We start from the raw sequence: 25101 nt of genomic DNA on the forward strand, positions 1-25101 counted from the left end.
AGAGAAGATTGTTTCTGGAATTCTGTTTCATTTACATTTATTCTTTAACTCCACATATAGGTGTTAGTTTCAGGTTAGATTGACAAGAACACTGAATTACCACAACTGACAGCCTGTAAGCTAAGCATCTCATAGACTGCTGGGAAACAACAATTATAAGCAAGTATCACTAACACAATAAAGCTTAAGTACTCAAGTGGTTGAAGTAAATTCATGCCATGAACCTATGATAATTCTTGGTTATCTATTTAAGAAACCTTTAAATGAAATTAAGAAACAGTTCACTTATTTTCTCATCATTGTTTTTTATGGATCACCCCGAGCCTATCAATTAGGCTTCAATAGTTTTTATATGCTGCATGTTTTAGTAATTATTAATTAACTTCATCTGATGTTGATGTGACTAGTGGTATTTTCATACTGATGTCACAAACAACACTACTGCCTTTTCGATTCTGAGCCTTTTATTTATTGAACTTTTAGTTATTATTTACCTTGTTCTTTTTGTTAAATTTAAAGTTATGATTTACCTTAATCATTTTGCAGGGGAACCGAAGCTTGACGGGTATTACTCATATCATAGTTGATGAAGTTCATGAGAGATCCTTATTGGTCAGTGAAATCAATTAGGATGGTATACAATAAACATCTGCGTGAATCTTACACTGAGATATGGTTCTAATTATTTATGCCTTATCTAACTTGATATGTAGTTCTTTGTAAGATGTCCTTGAATCCCTTGCATAAGTATTTACGTCATGGATCAACCTATAGATGCTACCATTGATAGAAAAGTAGGGAAAGTGAGAAAGAAAGTAGGCATTTAATATTAGTGTATATGTAATACAATTAATAATCCTAAAAGTCGTATTTATACAAATACTTACTATTGACATTGTATTAGAATCCCACATTACTTAGGTTCTTGGATAAGTGTACTTAGGCACCCTCATCCTTCAAGCTAGCTTTTGGATGAGATCCAAACCCATTTAACATGGTACCAGAGCTCGGATTCTTTTTTGCTCTCAGTATATTTAGTTATTTATTTATTGCAATGTGGGAATTTGACCCGCACTAGGCGTGATGGTGGATTTTAAAGTTATTGGAGTCTCACATTGCTCAGATTCTCGGATTGTTGAATGTATAAATGTATTTGAGCACCCTTATCTTTCAAGCTAGCTTTTGGGATAAGATTTATGTCTGTAGTAAATAAGTTATTTTTACTACTATTAGTAGTAATTTATATTCGGACTTTTAGTCCATTAGTTAGGTCCATTAGATTAAAATAGTCTTATACTTGAAATATATTATTCAGTTCCAAACATGGTATCAGAGCTCTCGTCGAGAGGGTTTCACTTCAGCATAAAAACACCCTAGCTGCCTTAATTGCGGGGTTTAGATTCAGAAACTGTTCACCGTAGGAATACTATTCATTCGAGGAGCTATTCATCACCGAAAACACCGTTCATCGTCGGGAACACTGTTCATCCGTGTTGAAGATTAGCACATATCAAATCATAATCATTTGATTATGATTTGTTAAGCTGTTACAAAACAGTGGTGTAAATAGATTTATTCTCTATTATTATTATTTCCTTATTTAGGTAGCAGCAATTATACGGAGTTATTTCTCTGTTTATTAACAAGTTAGTACAGCTTGTTGTATCCTATTTATACCGTACAATGTAATAGTTCCTATCACAATGAAATATACAATATATTTCTATATGGTATCAGAGCACAAGATCTGAACCATCCCTAAATCTTGAGCACCACCCATGGCAGATACTAAAGCAGAAAATTCAGCCAACAGTTTGGCTGAAGGACATGCTCTTCCTATCACTGGTCACAAATTGAATGGCCAGAATTACAATCAATGGGTGCGCTCAGTCAAAATCTACCTTCAAGGAAAAGGGAAGGAAGGTTATATCACAGGAGACTCCAAGTGTCCAAAAAAGGGGGATTCAACCCTCGAAAAATGGCAACTAGAAAACAGTCTAGTAATGTCATGGCTGCTAAACACCATGACAAATGAAATTGGAGAAAATTTCATGTACTATGACACTGCCAAAGAGATGTGGGATGCCGTAAAGGAAACCTACTCTAATGTCGACAATACATCTGCAATTTTTGAAATCAAGAGCATACTCCATGATTTGCGTCAAGATGACCGCTCAGTCACAGAGTATTTTAATACTCTCAATCGTCACTGGCAGCAACTGGATGTATATGATGAAGTTGAATGGAGCTGCACGGAGGACAAAAAGAAGTACAAAGAATTGGTGGAGAAAGATAGAGTCTACAAATTTCTATTAGGTTTGAACACAGAACTTGATGAAGTTCGTGGGAGAATCCTTGGAACCAAACCTCTTCCAAAAATTCGAGAAGCATTCTCGGAAATACGAAGAGAGGAGAGCAGGAGAAAAGTGATGCTTGGAAAATCCAGTGCAGTCCCATCTATAGAAGGATCTGCAATGGCAGCAAGGGGAGATCAACGTTCTTTCCAAAGGAAAACTCGGCCTTGGTGTGACCACTGCAAGAAACCGGGTCATACCAAGGAGACATGCTGGATCATTCATGGAAAGCCATCAGAGCTAAAATGGACTAAAAACCGGGACAGCAGGGGGAACACAGCTGAGGTAAATTCTCACTCATCACCATTCAACAAGGAGCAAATGGAAGCCTTACAAAAAATGCTTCAACAAACAATTGGTACAGCTACTGTGGCACAAAAAGGTAATCTTTTTCATGCTCTAAACACTAGCATGGGAAAACAAAATTCATGGATTATTGACTCAGGAGCATCTGATCACATGACTGGAGATTTGACTGTCTTTGATAGCTATTCTCCATGTCAAAATAATTCGACTGTTCGAATTGCTGATGGTACCCTTTCTAAGGTCATGGGTAAAGGTTCAGTCATTATTTCACAAAATATTACTCTTAGTTCAGTACTGTATGTGCCTAAACTTGATTGTAACTTGCTGTCCATCAGTAAACTTACAAAGGATTTGAAGTGTATCACTAAATTCTTTCCTAACCTGTGTGAATTTTAGATTTTGGAGTCGGGGAGGACGATTGGCAATGCTAAAGAATGTGCTGGACTCTATATCCTTCAGGCTGAAGCATCTAAACCAGAATCCGAGGCAACCTCTTGCGCTGTAGTTTCTGCATGTAGTGAAAATTCTGCAATGCTGTGGCACTATAGACTAGGCCACCCAAATTTTATGTACTTGAAAAAAATGCTTCCTAAAGTATTCAATAAAAATCAGAAGTTGTTTCAATGTGAAATTTGTCAATTGTCCAAACATACACGCAGCCCCCACCCACCTCAACCCTATAAACCTTCCCAACCTTTTTATGTTATTCATAGTGATGTATGGGGACCATCGCGAGTCAGAAATGTAACTGGATCAAGATGGTTTGTCACCTTTATTGATGACCATACACGGATCACTTGGGTCTACCTTATGAAAGACAAATCGGAAGTTGGTAGAATATTTGAATGTTTCCATACCATGGTGCAAACACAATTTCAAAGCAAGATTAGAGTGCTTAGGAGTGATAACGGTCGTGAGTACTATAATTCTGCACTAAGCTCATACTTTACGCAACATGGAATAATACACCAAACCTCATGTGTGGATACACCTCAGCAGAACGGGGTTGCCGAGAGAAAGAATAGACACCTCCTAGAAGTAACCCGATCTCTCATGCTAGCTACAAATGTCCCTAACCATTTTTGGGGAGAAGCTGTCCTCTCTGCAACCTATCTAATAAACAGAATGCCTTCCCGAATCCTTAACTTTCATACGCCTTACTCCACTCTCCAAACCTTATACCCAAGCAATCGCATCCTTACATCTATTCCTTTGAAAATATTTGGATGCACAACCTTTGTCCATAATCTTGATCCCCAACGCAGTAAACTTGACTCGAAATCCATTAAATGCATATTCCTCGGCTACTCTCCTCACCAAAAGGGATACAAATGTTATTCACCTCAAAACAAAAAATTCTACCACACCATGGATGTAACTTTTTTTGAGAATCAACCATATTATCCCAAAGTTGGCATTCAGGGGGAGAAGATCTATCCAATTGAAGTGGTAGAATCCCAACTTTTGGAACTTGAGCTAACTGAACCCAAACTCACTGCAGAGGCATCAAAACCTACACCTGAACCAAATGAAAATGCAACAGAAACTGCAGAACCTACACATGGACCAGAAGAAACTACGTTAGAAAATGTAGAGGAAATTGCAGTAGAAACTACAGCCCCTACAACAGAAACTGCACCAGAAAACTACGTGAGAGTGTACTCCAGGAAGAGCAAGAAGGGAATAGAGTCCTGCACAGCTCCAAGGCAGAACCAAGAAACCTCCAAGACTCTAGAAAATGACGTTCCCTCAGGTAATACTGCTCCTAACTCTGTGAATGTTGACGACATTAATATTCCTATTGCCTTGAGAAAAAATGTAAGATCGTGTACTGAACATCCCATTGAAAGATTTGTATCTTATGGAAAATTGTCCCAGAGTTACAAGACGTTTGTAACAGCCCTTGACAATACACATATTCCAAGCAACATCCATGAGGCACTCCAAAATTCTGAATGGGCGGCAGCCGTAACTGAAGAGGTTCAGGCCTTAATTAAGAATGGCACTTGGGAGATCACAAGCCTACCATCAGGGAAGAAGCCGGTAGGATGCAAATGGATATTCTCCATGAAGTATAATGCAGATGGGAGTGTAAATCGGTACAAAGCTCGACTTGTAGCAAAGGGATTTACTCAATCATATGGAGTAGACTATGAAGAGACTTTTGCACCGGTGGCCAAACTGAACTCAGTTAGAGTTATTCTCTCTTTGGCTGCAAATTTAGATTGGCCACTCCATCAACTAGATATCAAGAATGCCTTCTTAAATGGTGACCTAGAAGAGGAAGTTTATATGCAGATTCCTCCTGGACTTGAATCATCCAGCACCGCAAATATGGTGTGCAGGCTCCGAAAATCCCTTTATGGCCTCAAGCAGTCTCCAAGGGCGTGGTTTGATAGATTGACTCGAGTTGTAAAGAAAGACGGGTTCAACCAATGCCAATCAGATCACACTATGTTTGTTAAACACTCCATGGAAGGAAAGGTAGCTTTGTTTATTGTTTATGTTGATGATATCGTTATTACAGGAAATGATTATGATCAAATTGATCATTTAAAGGGACTCTTGGCAAAGGAATTTGAAGTTAAGGACTTGGGACAACTGAAGTATTTTTTAGGGATGGAAGTTGCTCGAACAAAGGATGGTATCTATGTATCACAAAGGAAATACACCCTTGACTTACTTCAAGAAACTGGAATGCTTGGGTGCAAGGCAGCTAATACACCAATAGAACAAATAAAAGGAAGAGAAGATGAAAGTCCACCAGCCGACAAAGATAGATATCAAAGTTTAGTTGGGAAACTAATCTACCTATCTCACACTAGGCCCGACATTGGGTTCGCTGTAAGCTTGGCTAGTCGCTACATGTCAAATCCAACTGAGTCTAACATGAAAATGGCGAATAGAATCCTCCAATATCTCAAAGGCACACCAGGCCGAGGCCTCCACTTCAAGAGGAATTCAAACAGGGACATTGAAGTTTATACAGATTCAGATTGGGCAGGATGCTCCACAGACAGAAAATCGACTACAGGCTATTGTTCATTTGTGTGGGGGAACCTAGTAACTTGGAGAAGCAAGAAACAATCTGTAGTGGCGAGGAGTAGTGCAGAAGCAGAATTTAGAGCTATGGCCCTAGGTATTTGTGAAGGAATGTGGCTTAAGAGCATGCTAGATGAAATCAAAATTCATGTGAACCATTCTGTGAGGTTACTATGTGATAACAAAGCTGCTATAAGCATTGCAAAGAACCCAGTCCAACATGATAGAACAAAACATGTGGAAATTGACCGGCACTTCATTAAAGAAAAAATTGATCAGAAGATTATAAATATTGATCATGTCCCATCATGCAAGCAAACTGCAGATATCTTAACCAAGGCTCTTCCAAGGAATACTTATGAAAATATCAAATCCAATCTGGGTATGATAGACATCTACCACCCAGATTGAGGGGGAGTGTTGAAGATTAGCACATATCAAATCATAATCATTTGATTATGATTTGTTAAGCTGTTACAAAACAGTGGTGTAAATAGATTTATTCTCTATTATTATTATTTCCTTATTTAGGTAGCAGCAATTATACGGAGTTATTTCTCTGTTTATTAACAAGTTAGTACAGCTTGTTGTATCCTATTTATACCGTACAATGTAATAGTTCCTATCACAATGAAATATACAATATATTTCTATAATCCGCAACACTGTTCATCGCAAAAACACTACTCACTTTAAAAAAAAAGTTCAATCGAAGGTTGTAGGCCCCTTTAGAACTAGTTTGCTAGTTCTTTTTTATTCTATTGAGTTAGACACATTCCATGACATCCGTCAATATGTCGGAAGGTGAATTGATTCAACTTAACAAAGACGAAGTAGAGAGTCTGAAATCTCTCCTTAGTAAGTTAAAGAAACCGACAGGTACTTCTATGTTGGTACATTCAGGTACCTTTCCGTTTTCACTTCCTCTTGGCAAGTCTCAATTTTTTTTTTAGATTTAATGCCTCAAATAAACCCTTTAACCGATATTGGATACTAGATTCTAGAGCCACTGACGACATGGCACCTTTACTCACACACTTTTCTACTTATTCATTATGTCCTAGCAATAAAAAAATATCCATCGTAGATTGTCCAAATAAGACCATCTATAATCCTTCAAAATGTTCTTCATATTCCCAAATTGTTCACTAGCCTAATTTCCATACAAAAACTCACAACCGACCTACTATGTAATGTTGTTTTTTATAACAATATTTGTGTATTCCAGAACAAGAATTCAAGGAGGACGATTGGAAAGGCTAGAGAATGGAATACCTTTATTACTTCGATAACCAAAGTATTCCTCCAAATTTATTCAGAAACAGCAAATTTTTTTATTCAGAATGAATTAAAATCAACAGAAAGAAGGTCCTTCTGTATCATTGTCGCCTTTCATCCAACATTTAGAGTCATAAAACAATTATTTCCTTCATTATTTAAAAGTTTAGTTGCTAAACACAAGCGTGTCTCTTTTTCAATCAGTAACAAAATGAGTACTTTTTCGTTTTACTTAAATCATACTGATGTTTGGGGTCCGTCGAATGTTCCAAATATATCAGGTGCTCGTTGGTTTGTAACATTTATTGATGATTGCACCCGGGTTATTTGGGTCTACTTGATAAAACAAAGATTTGAAGTTTGTTATGTGTTTCTTCACTTCTTATCTATGGTTAAAAATTGGTTTGGTGTGAGTATTAAGAGAATTAGGTACAATAATGCCAAAGATTACTTTAACCATCTTAATTCTTTCTGTCAAAAAGAAGGTATTATTCATGAGTCTTCTTGTGTTAAAACCCCTCAACAAAATGGGATTGCTTAGAGAAAGAATGGACATTTTTTAGACCAAACTCGTGCTATGATATTCCAAAATAAAGTCCCTAAGAAATATTGGGGTGATGCTGTCTTAATGGCATCGTATCTCATTAATCATTTACCCTCTACTGTCCTAGCCTCCAAAACTCCTATGAAAGTCTTATCCTCATTCTATCATGATGTGTTTACTTCAAGTAATCTGACCCCTAGAATATTTGGGTGTATGTCGTTTGTCCATATCCATAGTGATGGGAAAGGGAAACTTGATCCTAGAGCGTTAAAGTGTGTCTTTATATGACACTCTTTTATCCAAAAGGGTTACAAATGTTATCATCCACCATCTCATAAATACTTTGCCTCTCGAGATGTCACCTTCCATGAAGAAGAACGTTACTTCCTTCAAACTCATTTGCAGGGAGAGAATATAAGTAAAGAAGACGAGTCTTCTCTACTTCCTAACCTTACTTTAGAATCGGAAGTTGAAACTGAAACTAGTGGTGACAATGTTGAGACAGAACTTCATTCTGAAAAAAATGGAAATGTTGAAACTGATGTAAGATTTGGAAAGAATTTAGTATATACAAGAAAGAAGAACATTTCTGAATCTTGTCATATCCAAGAATCCAATCCGACATTACATGAAATAACTTCTCCGACCCTTCAACCATTAGTGATTCAATTTTTAAATTTTCTCATGAACAAGAAACATAATCTAACTCAATACTACCACCACACTACAAGGATTTATATCTTCCAATTGCCCTTAGAGAAGCTACCAGAAAATGTATTAAAAATCCACTTTACCTTATATCAAACTACCTAAGTTTTGAACATTTTTCACTCACCCATAAAGTATTCCTCACAAGTCTAAACACTGTAACAATACATATTCTCTATCTGAGGCCTTGTCTGTTAGGAAATGGAAACAAGCCATGGATTTAGACATGGAGGCACTGAATAAGAACAATAATTTGGAATTGGTTTCTCTGCCAAATGGAAAGAAACCTGTAGGGTGCAAATGGGTATATAATGTAAAATACAAGGCTGATGGATCTGTTGAGAGGTACAATGCAAGATTGGTTGGAAATGATTCACCCAATCTTATGCAAGATTGGTTGCTAAAATGAATACTGTAAGGGTGATATTATCTTTAGCAGTTAATTATAATTGGAATTTACATCAATTTGATGTGAAAAATGTCTCCTTCATGGAGAACTTGATGAAGAGATCTACATGGATGTACCCCTTGGATACCGTGAACTTACTACCACCAATATTGTGTGCAAATTAAAAAAGGATTTATATGGGATAAAGCAATCACCACGAGCATGGTTTGGAAGATTCACCAAAGTTATGATAGGTTTGTGCTTTAAACAAAGTTAAGGATTCACCAAAGATTCACCAAATGGGTATGAAAAAATATTCGGTTGATAAGGGAATATATCAAAGATTAGTTGAAAAACTTATATACCTATCTTATACTAGACCAGATGTTGCTTTTACTGTAAGCTTAGTCAGCCAATTCATGCACCAATCAAAGGAGATTCATTTACATGATGCGATCTGAATTATGCAATATTTAAAAGGAACTCCAGGTAGAGGAATTTTGTCTGAACGAAATGGAAGTGTGAGTCTTGAAGCATATAGTGATGCTAACTATGCAGGGTCAATTGTGGATAGAAGATCAACTAGAGGATATTGTACTTTTCTGGGTGAATCTTGTGATTTGGAAGTGTAAAAAATAAAGTGTTGTATTTAGATCTAGTGCTGAAGCAGAATTTAGAGAAATGACACAAGGGATATGTGAACTATGTTAAGAGTCCCACATCGGACAATATATGGCCTGAACATGCGTTTATAAGTGGGGGCAGTCCTCACTCTACCAATCGGTTTTGTAGGGTTGAGTTAGGCTAAACCACTACCAACCGGTTTTTTAGGGTTGAGTTAGGCTAAACCACACCTTCTTAACAAACTACTTTGGTTGAAACTGATATTAGAAGACTTGAAGATAAAGAGTGATGAGCCAATGAGACTTTATTATGATAATAAATATGTTATTAGCATAACCCATAATCCAGTGCAGCATGATAAAACCAAATATATTGAAGTTAACAAACAATTCATCAAAGAAAAGTTAGATAGAGATTTTATTTGCACTTCATATATTTCTTTTCAAGACAACGTTGCAGATCTTCTAACTAAGGGGCCGAACAACAATAATTATGAAAGAATTGTTTTCAAGCTAGAAATGATAGATAGTCATTCACCAGCTTGAGAATAGTGTTGTAACTAAGTTATTTTTACTACTATATGTAATAATTTATATTCGGGCTTTTAGCCTATTAGTCAGGCCTATTAAATTAGAATAGTCTTATATAAAGAGATCAATGCTAATATAATGAGATTAGTGCTTGTAATTTTAAAATATTTAAAATATATTATTCAGTTTTAAACAATGTCAAAAGCTAATGTAGTTTTCCTAGCATAAGCTCAAACTCACTGATAGTATATCAATCTTTATGAGGTCTTGATACGTTATAAACGTTCTCAGTATCAAAGCCTAGCTAACACACTTTTGTTTTACAAAATTATAGATAGGAATCTGTTATTTTGTTTTGTATAGTTTGGTATGCAAACTAGAAGGATCTACAGTTATTGCTATTGCAATTTGTTGAAGTTATTGGGTTTTAGATAAAAGGAAAGGAGAACTAATAAAGACTTCAAATATGATAATGGTGTAATTCAATTGATAATAACTTTATACTAATTTTTAATAACAACTTGGTTGCACGGAAACTAATTTTAAGAGATACTCTAAGATAATAAATTAATATCATCAGATAATTTAATGTATCAATATATCATAAATTATATATTTTTACTCTCTTAACACAATATTTAGAGTTAAGATTTCTTAAATGGAAGTCTTACTCCAGGATCGATAAGTTTTTAATTACTGCTTTATTCATAATCTCAATCCAGATCATAAATTTCCCCCCTGCTCCTAGAAGCTTTCTACCTGGGTTACACTCTATCTTTAGGGGGTTACAAGTGTTTCTCTGTTGTTATATAGTCTCAATTGATGTTATATTTTTTTAGTCCACTACAACCTCTTGAGTTTGTCTTCTACCTTCTATAGCTATTGACTTTTTACCTTTTAGAGTTGTATCACGGTCCAAAAGAATCAGCTCCTCCACCTTCACTGCAGGTGCATCAGATTTTAGAAATCTCTTGGTTCGGCATATATTTTTTGCTTTTTAGAGGACTCACAATGCTTTCTCGCTTGTCTCTCTTATGCTGATAATCTATTTTTTATTTAGAAATATGTTAATCTTGTATGTTTTTTTCTTGATTTGTTACAGGGTGATTTTATTCTAATTGTATTAAAGAATCTAATTGAGAGGCAGTCTAGTGAAGGCTCTTCAAAAGTCAAAGTCATTCTAATGTATGCTTTAAGTATTTAAATTTGTTCAAAGAACTAATGGTCTATTTTATCTTTTTATTTTTATTTCCTTTTAGCTTGACTTCCTTTTTATCTTACAATCATAATGATCAGGTCAGCAACTGTGGATTCAAGTTTATTTTCAAAATACTTCGGTCATTGCCCTGTGGTTACTGCAGAAGGCAGGACTCATCCAGTGACAACATACTTTCTTGAGGATATATATGATCAGATTAATTATAGACTTGCTTCAGATTCACCAGCTTCTTTAGCAAATGAAACATTTTCTAAAGGACAGGTAATCTATGGCCATCTTTAGATTACTTTTGCTGAATCGAGTTGTAATTTTTCTGATTTGAGTTGTTTAACCATTCCTTCTAGCTAATAGAACTGGACCAGGGAATATATGAGAGATAGATATGAAAGAAACTGGTACCTATAGTGATAAAGTTACTAGAATCAACAATTTATTTGTAACAATCTCCAGAGTGTTAACTCAGAATGGAGAATGAGTTCTGTTAGAATATTATAAATTATCTTATAATATATTTTATACTATCTCTATCTTTAAATATAAGACTCTGATAAGGCCCTCTTCAAATTTAAAAGTGCATTACTGATTTCTTTACCCAGATACCCCCAATTATGTTATATTTTTTTCTGCATTTGCACTAAGTACTCTTGCACAAACATTAAATAATTCTTTCTTGTGAGGATAAACTTGTAAAGTCATACAAATAGTCAACAAACTTAATACTCCAACCAACTTTTTTAATTCCCGTGATTTATTCTAAGGGGTCTTATATTTTGGGATGAAGGTAGTATTAATTTAAAGCATCTTAGTATCTCTTAGTATCAAATTTTATATTAGTTATTATTATTATTATGATTTGTTCTTGATTTAGAATTAAGTCTATGTATTCCTATAAATATTGATCAATGTTTAGTCTTTTGTATCAAGTGGTTATCAAGTTACAATCAAATCAATATTAAGCTATTATCTATAATATTTTTCTCTCATATTTTACACTACAACAAAATAGGAATTAACAAATTAACTAGGGAAATAAATAATCTACTGTTGCAAGGCAATTTCTATGCAAGAAATTTGAGAGTCTTGGTCTTTACTTCTAAAGATTCGAGAGCTTGGTCTCTTTCAATCAATATTCAGTCCCAAAATTAATGCATACTCATTTTTCCTTAAATTTTCCTGTTTACTCAAAATCTGTCTAATAGCATAATTGCTGCCTAAAACATGATTATTGCTGATTGTTGCCTAATAACATAATGAATGAACGTTCCTGTTATACAGATTACCCTTACCCTAATTAATGAAATGTTGCAATTTAGAACTTGCAGAGAGCGTCTGTGACAAACAGCAGGGGGAAGAAGAATCTAGTCTTATCTGCATGGGGTGATGAGTCTTTGCTCTCTGAAGAACATTGTAATCCACATTTTGTTCCCAGTTATTATCAGTCATTCAGTGAACAAGCCCAAAAAAATCTGGTTAGTCCCTTTTAAATTGTGAACCTTTACCTGTAATTGTAACTCTAATTTGACCATTCAGAAAAAATATTCAGAAAAAAGTGAATGAGGATGTCATTGATTACGATCTTATTGAAGATCTGATATGTTACATTGATGAAAGTTGTGGTGAGGGTGCCATCCTTGTCTTCTTACCGGTAAGACTGTTTGGTTTTCATTTGAGTCGTTATGCTTACCTGTATTTTCTTATATAGTAATATCTTTTCATTGTAATTTGACTTGTTAGGGAGTGTTTGAGATAAACCACTTACATGATAAGTTAGCAGCGTCATACCAGTTTGGTGGGCCATCTTCTGATTGGCTTATTCCTTTGCATTCATCAGTTGCGTCAACTGAACAGAAAAAGGTTTTTTTACGCCCTCCAGGAAATATACGCAAGGTGAGGTTTATCCATCATATGTTATTATTTACTAGTACTATAAAATAAGATCCTACTTCTACAATTGGTAATGTAGTCTATTAGAACTCATGAGGGAGAACTTTGCTGATACGTTGCTCTAGGACTGATCATATGCATCCAATTTAATTTGTCACATAAAAAATCAATTTGAGATTCTTGTAGAGATTTTGTGAAGATATCTTCCAACTGATTATTGGAGCCCACTAAAGAGGTTTAATGATATCCAAAAGGATCTTCTCTCGATAAAGTGACAATCAGTTCTATGTGTTTATTCCACTTATGAAAGACGAGGTTTGATGATAAATACAAGGCCGACTAATCATCACATATGTTCCATCGGTCCTAGTTCACAAAGTTTCAACTCTGAGTAAATATTTCAACCATAAAAGTTCACAAGTAATGTGTGCCATAACACGATTAATGAAATAGACATCCTATCATGGCCGAATAAATGGTTGACAAAGTTTCAACTCTGTGCCTATTGTTTACTATATTTAGAATACAAGAACTTATAAAATGTTTAATCTTATGTTAGAGTATTAGATATAAGATATTTTCTGATATTCTAAAATGTATAATGGTTTTTGTTTATCTTTACATATATCTTAAAATATATTTTTATTGTACTTCTAGGTTATATATCTAAAATATATTAAATCGTACTTCTAGGTTGTTATAGCAACAAATATAGCAGAGACCAGCATAACAATAGATGATGTGATATATGTGATTGACTGTGGAAAACATAAGGAGAATCGTTATAATCCGCAGAAGGTATGTTCTTTTATTCTAATTTTGATGAATTGTTATCTTACTTGAACAAGTCAATTGCGCAAAACTAATTTTGTTCGTAGAAGTTTTGATTATAGACATATTGCCATTGAACTTTCATCATCAGCTACATTTTTGGACTACTAAATGTATATTGTTTTCACCTGGTTAATAAATCTGTGAGCTATATTTTTGACGTGGAGATGGATATGCCAAGTAACTTATTTTGTTTTCACTTGTTGTATTACCAATAATGTACAGTACATGCAAGTGTATGGAAATTATTCAGAGTGCAACACATAAAACTAACATGGAAACACAAATATTAAATCAAAAGAGAGAATCAATATTCTTTTAGTTGGCAAGGGCCATTGTTGAGATGATAAGTTTTTCTCTTGCATTTTTTTTTTTTTTTTTTGACAAATATTCCCATTTTTATTGGTATAAAAGTTCACGGAATGGAAGTAAAAAAATGTTAAATACAACCGGAAGTACCCAAATTGTCAGATAAGTGTCAAACATGAACATATGTTTGACACATGTGTATGATGCTCAACCACAACAACCCACTTTTCTTAAGTCTTCCTGCTTTCTATTAAATCATAGAAACGTAATCTAAGTTCAACACTCGTTGCAGTACATTGAATGCAATGTGTCAAGAAGTGTGGTTGGGCCTAACTCAACCCTACAAAACCGGTTTGGTAGAGTGAGGACTGCCCCCACTTATAAACACATGTTCAGGTCATATATTGTCCGATGTGGGACTCTTAACACACACCCTCACGTCCAGGACTGGACATCTGGAGTGTGGAAATAAATGGTGGGTGGCCCGATAGCGGAAACCATAGTAGGTGGCCCATTGGATCTTAAACGAGGCTATGATACCATGTTAAGAATGTGTGATTGGGCCTAACTCAACCCTACAAAACCGGTTTGGTAGAGTGAGGACTGCCCCCACTTATAAACACATGTTCAGGCCACATATTGTCCGATGTGGGACACTTATCACAATGGACCTAAAGACAATAAGTCTTTGGAAAATTCCCATCTTCATTGTTAATTTTCAGTTATTTTGCTGGTCTAAATAAATAAATAAATAAGAAGTTGAAATGGAAGTGATCTGTTCTATTCTACTATTTTTATTGTTTACTGGTTTCTCTTTCTTTTCCAGAGCTAGAATTACAATTTACAACTATAAAATTACTAATAAACTCGTAACATGTGTGGAATGATATAATATAACACCTTATTATCTGGTTTGGTTGATTTTATGGTTGATACTAGAAATTGTCTAGCATGGTTGAAGATTGGATTTCTCAAGCAAATGCAAGGCAGCGTCAGGGTAGAGCTGGACGTGTGAAACCTGGAATATGCTTTCGCTTGTACACTCGTTATAGATTTGAAAAACTCATGCGTCCTTATCAGGTATGCATTTTGAAAGGAGATTGTAAAAGAATACTCTTACTATTACTTGGCAGCTTATGACAGTTACAACTTACAAGTTACGACTGTTCTGAGACTTGCCCACAAAATATATATATATATATATATATATATATATATATATATATATATATATATCACCTTAACACCTCTATGGATGAGTGTGATTCAATGAAGTGAAACAATGGTTAAGGGATGACATTTGAAAAACGTTCAGATAAAAAACAGACTTGAAACAGCCACTGCTTCAGTGGAAATCGATTAGATATTTCAGATTCTCTCAATTACTCAGTTTCTTTGTACCATGAATTCTAAAAACAAAGATTCTTCAATGTGCATTTAGACTGTTTTATGTTTTCATTTACAGTAAATATGTTTTTGTTGTAAATATCATATTTTTGTAATTATTTGTAATAATTGTATTCAGTCCATTATTCAGGGCCATTATGTTCAGGATAGTCTGTTTAAATGAATTAGTGTTTGTATAATAAAAACTTTTGAAATAATATTTAGAAAACCATTCCTCAATTCCACAGTTTTCACTAATCATTTTTTAAAATATTTCCTTATTTTCATTTTGTTTCCCCTTTTCATGATTTGCACCGACAATTGTGAAATCCTATGTATGGTTTTAAATATTTTGATTACAATTTGCTGTGAAACCAAGTGTCTTATGTTCTGTACTTCGATCATTCTAATGTCCTTTTTTCCTTGCACGTCTATGTTATATTCTTCTTTTCAGGTCCCAGAGATGCTTCGAATGCCATTAGTTGAATTGTGTCTGCAGATTAAGTTACTATGTCTCGGATTTATCAAATCGTTTTTGTCTATGGTAAGCAGTTGTTCTTTAGGATTTAAAAAAACTGTGATCAGTTATTTGGGCAGCTCTTTACAATATGTTTCCATTAACAGGCTTTAGAACCTCCGAAAATTGAAGCAATTGATTCGGCAATGTCATTATTGTATGAGGTACTCTGATCTTTTTAACTATCACTGATTTCAATGAAAGATTTATTTTGAATTTTTTTCTCTATAAATTTTGTTTTCTATGATGTTTTTTTACAAGGATTGATGCATTTTTAGTCTCTATAAAATATCATTTTATCAAGATTAGCTCCTACAAATATTTACAACAACGCTTAGTCTTTAATTTGGTGTTTTTTCGGATTCTAAACATAGATGAAAAATTGCATAAAAATTACCAAAGAGGGTTTAAACAACGATGAAAATATCTAGGGGCTTAACCTTATATTTTGGTCCTTGAAAATATATCCTTCATGATATACTAAAGTAATAAAATAACAATAGAGATTAAGTTTACAAAAATTCTGTAGTTCTAGAGAGCAAAATCATATTTATCCTATTTTAGAAACTATGTTTGTTTGGTTCTGATCCTCACTTTGATTATTAAAATAATGTACGTGGAAGTAGAATATAGTTAATGTTCTACTTTCCAAGTACAATTAGATTTAGTCATATCATTGCAAATTGGATTCTTAGGTTGGTTGTACCTTACTCCCTCCGCCCTTAATTATAAGCAAAACAAACAACTTTCACACTTACTAAGAATGATAGTTAAGTGTATTTAATTTTCTTGATTTCATGTAAAAGAACTAATATAATTACTAACATACCCCTAATTAAATTGTCATCTCCTCACACTATTAAGTAATTAATGCAAGGATACTTTTGGGCATTAAGTGTGGATTGATTAGTTGACATTTGCTAATATTTAAGGCTAAAAAGTTAGGAAGGCTTTTGCTTATAAATAAGGCTAGAGGAGTAGAAGATAATGCTAGTTATAATTTCTCTTCTTGTAAGTTGTACATATGTATAAAAATATATGCTCTTGCCGAGTATATTACTCACTCAATCATTTTAAAAATATACCATTTTTATTCTCAAGTTCTCAAGTATGGTAAATTGGATATAGGTTTGTAAGAACAACCCAGGCAGCATGGTTGCTGTCTCTTGAATGACTGAATCTTTATTTTTCTTCTCAAACATGACAATTCTTATTTGATCTTTAGGAAAAGGAATATTCAAACTCCTCATTTATTTTGAAGCATAGTTGTTATTTTGATAGGTCTTTGGTGTTGGAATGTGGTTTGGTTTTTCCGTTTATCAATAAAGTGAAGAATTTAATTGTTAAACCGAGTTCCATTTGTTTTTCCTAGACATTTTCCTACTCCATTCACTATCTTTTATCATCCTTGTAGTTTTCTCCAAAAAAAGGATATTCCATTTCCTATTAGCCTTGTGTGTGGAAATTTGTTTGTAGAACTATGTAATATGATAGATCAAATGCTTCCTGATTTTGTATCGGTTTTCTTATTATGAAACCAAAATTTTGCAGGTCGGTGCTCTTGAGGGGGATGAAGAGTTGACACCTCTTGGGCATCATCTGGCAAAACTACCTGTTGATGTATTAATTGGGAAGGTATACATACATTACGCTTTACTCTTATATTCCTCTTAATTGTGAAGGTATACTTTGGTGGGTGGATTAAATGGATAGGCTTGATACAATATTAGGCTTAATTCATTCTTACCATAATAAGCAGATCTGGTTCTCCTTAGTATTGTCTCAGTTTCCTGTAATTACAGTAGATTTGATTTATTCTTATTTTAGTAAATGCCCTTTTCTTATTTAGGGTAGATTAGCTATAGCCTGTATATTACTTACAGCCTTAATTACTTGAAAATTGGAAAATAAATTTAGACCTTTTTCCTGCAATTATTTTTCTCTTTCCAAGTGATATAAGGTTGATGGGCCAGCCACTAACAACGGTGTTTCTGTGACTGCAGATGATGGTGTATGGTGCAATTTTTGGCTGCTTGTCACCTATTCTTTCAGTTTCCGCATTTTTAAGTTACAAGTCTCCATTTGTGTATCCTAAGGATGAGGTCTTCTATCGTACCGGTTATTTGATAAATATTTAGTCTGGTTAACTATATATATTTTACTTAACTAAATGTTTTGGGTCTTCAGAGGCAGAATGTTGAAAGAGCAAAACTAATATTGTTGAATGAAAAGCAAGATGGGCCTGGTGACGTAAATGATGTTGATAAGCAATCTGATCATTTACTTATGATGATAGCTTACAAAAGATGGGAGACTATTTTGAATGAGGTCAGTAAGTGATTCTGATTTGTTTTATAGGCACACTCTCCTTAATGTTTAGATCACCTTGGTTAAGGCACGTAGTACTATCTAACGTTATGTTGCTTTCTCACTACTACTAATGATATCAAAAAATGAGATTGCATATGAAGCAGCCTTATAAGTAGAAATGACTACCGTGCATCTTACCAATAAGTAGTGTCCTTGTGAGGGAAAATAAGTAAATAAATAAATAGAGAATCTGACCTTGCTTATCATAATCATCATGAGACTTTAGCTGCGCATAGACTTATCTGTTAGCTGTAAGAATGCATATGAATCTATGCATAAGAACTTGTTGAGAAGTCTCATATAGGATGCATTTGGCCTAGAAATGTCTTTATAAGCCGGTTTTGTAAGAAATGAGTTACGCCAAATTCAAATTCTAAAGAACTATCATATTTTCAGGACATATATTTCATTGTAGTATTCCATTCTCTAAGAAAAATGTTGATTCCATTTACATCTGCAGAAAGGAGGTAAAGCTGCACAGCAATTCTGCAATTCATATTTTCTGAGCAGCCCAGTAATGTTTATGATAAGGTATAAGGTATTAGATATCATTATTGCATCCTATTCAAGAGAATGAGACTAAACTTCAAAGAAGTCTTTTGTTAATTTATCGTGTATATTGAAATGGTAATTTAACGTGTAATTGATTTGGGTCTTTGGAACCTCAACATTAATGTATGTTAAGGACATGCCAAAAGGCATGTTACTAAGCTTTTTTTATTTTTTGTGAATTGTTTCTATATCGAACACTTCTTAAGAACATGATTTATGTGTGACAGGGAGATGAGGATACAGTTTGGAACTTTACTAGCAGACATTGGTCTGATTACTCTTCCAAAATTTAATCAGGTTTGCTGCCTTTTCTTATGCAATAAATGATAATACAAAACATATTTACTATCAACAGTGATTAAAAGGTTGTGTTAGACTATTTACATTATTATAAATATTCCTTTATATGTTTTCTACATTATTACAAAATATATTTACCATCGACTGTAATTAGAAGATTATAACGTGAGAATTCTTTATTGGTAATATTCTGATTTATAATCTGGACGGCCACTACAGGTGGATGGCAAAAGGATAGGGAGTCTTGACAGGTGGCTTTCCGATGTATCACAACCATTTAATATGTATGCACATCACTCTTCGATTCTGAAGGTAAGGTTTGGATATATTTAGTTGTAACTTTTAGGCAATGCTTGTTTCTTTTTCATCAAAGCATTAAGATGATGTTCTGTGATTCTCTCACTTGGGCATTTCTTTATGTTCTCCATGTTATGTTTAATGTATGATGTCATTTCTATCAGTGTTCTTATTGAGTTTGTGCCATGACTTTTTCTATCACTTTTCAGTATCCTGAGTGTAGATAGATCGTCATTTTTTGTTCTTCCTTTCCTTTCCTTTTCTTTTGTAAATGTTTATACTCATCCGTTGCAAATATCTCAAAGAGGTTGCTTGTCACTTTGGCCCTTGAGATTGGAAGTATATTTCCTTTATTACCATTCCAAATATCCCCAATTTAAATCTGAGCTTTAATTATTATTACTTTCCAGCATGCATTGAATGGAAAGTATCAATTAAATTGAAGGATTTATGAGTAATCATTTTACCAATTAAGTGAAAGGCCTGAACCCATGATTCTGCAAAATTGAAGCATGTTACATTTTCCAGTTGTTTTCGGGCCTTTCCATGATAATCTGAATATTTGTATCTTTCTTTGGATTTCACTTTGCTTGTCCCTGAAACTATTTTTTATGCAATCCGTCTTACATATCTAGAATACTAATAACAGTTCTTATTACATGTCATTTGAAAGAGTAATCCATTTGTCCGATTTGGGGAAATACTTGTTGGGCATCTATGTTCATTTCTGAGTCAAGGGTCAGTCCTTGTACAAGGCCACTCATTCTGTATAGCCTCCTATATCCTGACCTATCCTATACAGGAGTGATGTTGAAAATATGATGAGCAAATATCCCCATCGGATATTATTTCAACCAAAGATCTGAATGTACTCTTTGCAGGCTATACTATGTGCAGGTTTATACCCTAATGTGGCAGCTGGTGAACAAGGTATTGTTGCAACTGCTCTCAGCAGCCTTAAGCGGTCTCCTAGCTCTGTGAATTCTAGTCGTACATTCTGGTTTGATGGAAGAAGAGAAGTTCATCTCCACCCATCTTCTATCAACAGTAACACAAAAGTATTCAAGCACCCTTTTCTTGTCTTCCTTGAAAAGGTTTGTAACGTTTTTACATAACATAATTTGGAAATTTATTATCTCTTTGAATCTGTTCATTTAGTTTGTTGTTTTAAAACCAATGTAATGTTTAAAATTTAATAAACATAACTTAAGGGCGAGTGTTAGAATATACGAAACTATATTATCATATTTATATTACGTGTTAGATTATTTTATGATTTTCCTATTTATTTAAGATTGAGTCTATGTATCCCTATAAATAGGAATTAGTGTCTAGTCTTCAGTATCAAACTATTATCAAGTTATTAATAATATTCAAAGTTATATTTTTCTCTACTCCTTTTGTCTAAAGTACCTACAGCATATATTTACAGTTCCAAAAATATTGAAATAAACCTATATAACTACTTTGGATGTTCTTTCCAGAGAAGTTTATGTTCATGGCTAACTTTACTTATAATCTCAAACTTAATATTTTGAAAAAGTGAATTTGTTTCTCAATTGCATACATCAACTACATACAGGATAATATATTTATAGATAAAGAGACATAAATACAAGGATTTATTTTTTTCCCTGATTACTGTAATTGCATCATTACCTTATTTACACTAATTCTGAAACCCCCCTCAAGCAACATATAAAATATATGCATCAAACTTGTTACATTTATAATCAATCCAATTACCTGTCAATGACGTAAATGTTAAAATTGTCAGGTTGAGACGAACAAAATATTTCTAAGAGATACTTCAGTCATTTCTCCATACTCAATTTTGCTCTTTGGAGGGTCAATCAATGTTCAGCATCAGGTACATGTTCTGTTACTATATTCTAAAATAAATGATGTTTATGGCAATGCTAAGATGGACCACATATACCCCAATTGGCGGTCCTCCATGAACTAGGTTATTATATCAGTTTCGTTATTATATTGAATTCTTTAGTTTTCTAAATGTGAAAAAGCATTTTTTATATAGATTGTTTAATGCTGCTCTTTCATCTTTCCTTTACACAATAGACTGGACTGGTCATCATCGATGGATGGTTAAAATTGAATGCACCTGCCCAAATAGCTGTCTTGTTCAAGGAGCTACGATTGGCTCTACATTCAATTCTGAAGGAGCTTATTAGAAAACCAGAGGTACCATTTTATAGCTATATTCCTTTTCTAATGATATTTTGAATTCTCTTGAAGTTTTCCCATTGCACATACTGTTTCTCTTATCCTCTTCGTTGATTTTTAACGCATCAAAGCCTGCCTTAATCTTGTTAATATTTCATAGAATTAACTTCAAGCTTAACATGATGATATTTGCTTTGTTTTGTTCTAGTAACAATATCATCATTTTTTGTTTTCTTTCAGAATGTAATCGTTCTAAATGACGAGATCATTAAGTCTATCATCAATCTGCTTTTAGAAGAAGGCAGTGTGCCTAAATGATTGAGCATCAGTGTCACATGGAAGAGAACTGTATCTGATCTGCACTGCTGGTACTGGGTCGTTCTGTTTGAGTAAAAGAAGCTGAGCCTCTCCTGGAAACAAACAAGAGGCCTTTTCAGACCATTGAGTATGAACTAAACCTCAACAATAATCATGTTTGCACTTTAAATGTGGTAAAGGGATGGCATATTCATTTCCAATGGAGGCAGAGCAGAGGCTTTATTCATTTGTACAATATTGGCCTTGATGCCAACCCTATAATCTGTTTTAGGATGTTTTGTGCTTGAGAGTATCTTTGGACTCAAATATCTTATATGGTATAATGTGATTCGGTCCATGTGTAAACAATTTTATACTAAAGATACAAATCAATTAAAACTCATAAATTATCATACAATAGAAAAATCATATGTATTATTATTTCATGTGTACAAGTTTGAGAATCAAAAACAATGGTTTTCCAATATGGGAGAATTGCATGATGCATGATTTTCAAATTCCAATTGCATCAAGCAGCTGTGAATGCCGAGACACTGAAACTAATGAATTGGCTACAATTGCACCACTGGCAGCAACTGCAGGGACTCCAATGCCAGGAAAAGTGGAGTCTCCACAACAATAAAGGTGTGGTATTGTAGTTGAATGTCCAGGAAAGGTATCTTGACCAGCTTTGACAGCTGGTCCATATGTTCCTCTGTTCCTCCTAAGAAATCTTTCATGTGTCAGTGGACTTCCAACTAACTTCACTTCACATTTCTCCCTGCTGAAACCTTCTCCCACTGCTCTCTCCACTGCTCTCCACATTATCTATTTTGTTGTTGACAATAATAATCATCAATCAAAAACACACTACATATATGCTGCCTGTTATGTTATTCATTGGTTCAATTTTATTCATATATATATACTTACCTCTGATCTTTGAGCTTTAAGATTTCTGTATTCAGCACTCCTACGATCAAGTCCTTCCCACAACTCAAATGGTTCAGTTCCTGGAAGATAAGCATGTAACACATGTTTTCCACTAGGCGCCAGGTTAGGAGTAAGCACGCTAGGCACTGATATCAGCACAACGTTCTGATCTGCGTCGACTCCTCTTTCCCAATCATTTACAACTATATGATGAATTCCCAGGTCATTGCGTATGCCCTGTTCACTCGATGTTTAATACTTCAAATAGACGGAAAGTGAAAGATACAAATAAAAAGCCGTCACCATCAAAACAAAAACTCACCTCTGCATCGAATCCCAAATGGAGATGCATGAAGGACTCACACTGGCGAGTTGTATTAATCCTATCTGAGTAAGACTTTTGAACAATTTCTTCAGGTAGCAACTTTAAAGTATCCCACATTGATGCATTGCTCACAACAGCCTTCTTAGCACGTATGAACTGCACCAGACATAATTTGAACATAAGTTCATCTTTGCACCTTTTTTCATCAAATATTTAAAATTAATATACTACTGTACTCACTTGACCACTTCTCAGCTTCACTCCAACAGCTCTGTCATTTTCAACTACAATCTTTTCCACATGACTTTGAAGAGAAATCCGTCCACCAAACTTCTCTAATCCTCGTACAAGAGCATCAATAATTCCTGCGGACCCATTGAGTGGGTACTCAAGACAGCCCCCTGGTTTGTACCATTCCGCAAACATGTAAACCTGAGAAGGGAGAACAAGTGTTAGCTCAAGAATCATGTAATAATAATATAAATAAATGATGGTTTGAGGTAGGAGTACCATTTCTGCAGAAAGTATACTATCAGATTTAACACCGGCAAGCAAGAAAGAGAGTAGGTCAATCCAATTTCTTATAAAAGGGTGTTTGAGTTCCAAAGAGTCGAGTATTTGTGAGAAAGGGGAGAGAAGCTGCGTTGATCGAAGAGCAGCCTGAGGACCCATTTGTAAGAAGGTGTTGAAGAGAGAAGGAGCATATCTAGCAGCAGCAGTATAAAGAACACCGAAATCTCCTCGAATAGATAGAGGGGGGAGAGCCATTGCAGCTGTGGACAAGGGACGTATAGCATCCTGTGGAAAAAACAAAAACAACGTCTGTTTAATACATAGACATGTTTGCAGCAAGTAGCAAGAGAAAAGAACTGACTAAAAGTTTCTGCCATTCTTGAACAGCTTCAGGACCAGCATAATTGTGAAGATCCTTTAAGAACTCAGTAGGACCTATGCGTGACAAGAAATCAGCTTCAGGCACATAAACCATCCATGAATCATAAGTAGCACATGGGACAGACTCTCCCAATGCATCAAGAACTTGAGCAAGAGGGTTTGCCTGAGGACCTCTTGACTGCAAACCAGAGAACAATGATGGACCTGAATCAAACTTATATCCTTTCACATCAAAAGAATGAGCAGCACCTCCGGCAACGTCGTGACTTTCAAGAACAATAACATTTTGTTGGTATCTTGCCAACAGTGCTGCACAACTGAGTCCACCAATACCACTCCCAATCACAATTACATCTGCTTCTACAACATCATCATCATCATCTAATTTCCTGCTGTTTCTCACCACAACTCTGTTTTTCCTAATTCTCCTGTTATTATTACTGTTAGTAGGATGATGAATTCTTGAGCAGTGTCTTCTCAGTCTCACAACATTACAAGGAAACACGGCAACACCCCTCATCGTATTCATGGCATCGCATGGCCCAGGAAGCATCAAATCTAGTGTTATGTTATTTCTTTTCGACTTCCAAACTTCACTGTCTTTAGTTTAGCCACGTCACTGCCCCAGTTTCCTTTCTTACAAATATCCTCTTCAAAAACATTCATTCTCAACTTAAAATCTACTCTAATATGGTACAATAACGTTTTCACAATTAAATCATTTATCTGTCCAAATATTAATTAAAAATGTTAACATAAATTGATATTTATTTTGTGATAAAGGAAAAAGAATATCAATACGGTTTGAATAATAACCTTCAAAAAAATGGAACAAAGTTTATTTCGGAGATGCATTTCAAGGAACAACTCAATGTAAACCGTTTGTTCAACCTCGATTCACGCTTAAACTCAACAACGAAAGAAGTGGTAAGATTTATCTTATTTTTGATAGTTCGTGGAATGAAAAAATGAATTAATCATAACTCCTACTATTACAGGATGGAGATCTTGTATTGATTATCGCAGGTT

The 25101-nt window shown here is 34.5% G+C and overlaps 2 protein-coding genes across 4 annotated transcripts in view; one reads left to right on the top strand and one right to left on the bottom strand.

The window, feature by feature from the left end:
• LOC127138235 (DExH-box ATP-dependent RNA helicase DExH7, chloroplastic) overlaps positions 1-22361 on the top strand; it is a 48454-nt gene extending 26093 nt beyond the window's left edge. Inside the window, exons 15-34 of one of the 3 annotated variants that reach the window (XM_051064631.1) lie at positions 547-612; positions 10877-10959; positions 11071-11254; positions 12316-12462; positions 12537-12638; positions 12728-12880; positions 13571-13675; positions 14957-15097; positions 15858-15947; positions 16028-16084; positions 17472-17555; positions 17924-18022; positions 18108-18248; positions 18751-18821; positions 19070-19139; positions 19362-19454; positions 20321-20533; positions 21217-21309; positions 21519-21641; positions 21864-22361. In XM_051064631.1, coding sequence (XP_050920588.1) covers positions 547-612; positions 10877-10959; positions 11071-11254; positions 12316-12462; positions 12537-12638; positions 12728-12880; positions 13571-13675; positions 14957-15097; positions 15858-15947; positions 16028-16084; positions 17472-17555; positions 17924-18022; positions 18108-18248; positions 18751-18821; positions 19070-19139; positions 19362-19454; positions 20321-20533; positions 21217-21309; positions 21519-21641; positions 21864-21941 — 2193 coding nt within the window. In that variant the 3' untranslated portion in view covers positions 21942-22361. Of the gene's footprint in view, positions 1-546; positions 613-10876; positions 10960-11070; positions 11255-12306; positions 12463-12536; positions 12639-12727; positions 12881-13570; positions 13676-14956; positions 15098-15857; positions 15948-16027; positions 16085-17471; positions 17556-17923; positions 18023-18107; positions 18253-18750; positions 18822-19069; positions 19142-19361; positions 19455-20320; positions 20534-21216; positions 21310-21518; positions 21642-21863 lie in introns of those variants that run through there. The other 2 variants (XM_051064630.1, XR_007808736.1) reach the window with 2 other exon arrangements.
• On the bottom strand, positions 22310-24726 carry LOC127138236 (prolycopene isomerase 1, chloroplastic). The gene is made up of 6 exons (XM_051064632.1): positions 24053-24726; positions 23689-23976; positions 23419-23610; positions 23176-23334; positions 22854-23090; positions 22310-22748 (listed from the first exon to the last, which is right to left on the bottom strand). Exons 1-6 carry the CDS (start codon positions 24623-24625, stop codon positions 22434-22436), a joined length of 1764 nt encoding a protein of 587 aa, XP_050920589.1. The 5' UTR covers positions 24626-24726; the 3' UTR covers positions 22310-22433.
• Between the last annotated feature and the right edge of the window lie 375 nt (positions 24727-25101).

This window comes from Lathyrus oleraceus, chromosome 4 (assembly GCF_024323335.1).
Source record: "Lathyrus oleraceus cultivar Zhongwan6 chromosome 4, CAAS_Psat_ZW6_1.0, whole genome shotgun sequence".
NCBI lineage: Eukaryota > Viridiplantae > Streptophyta > Magnoliopsida > Fabales > Fabaceae > Lathyrus > Lathyrus oleraceus.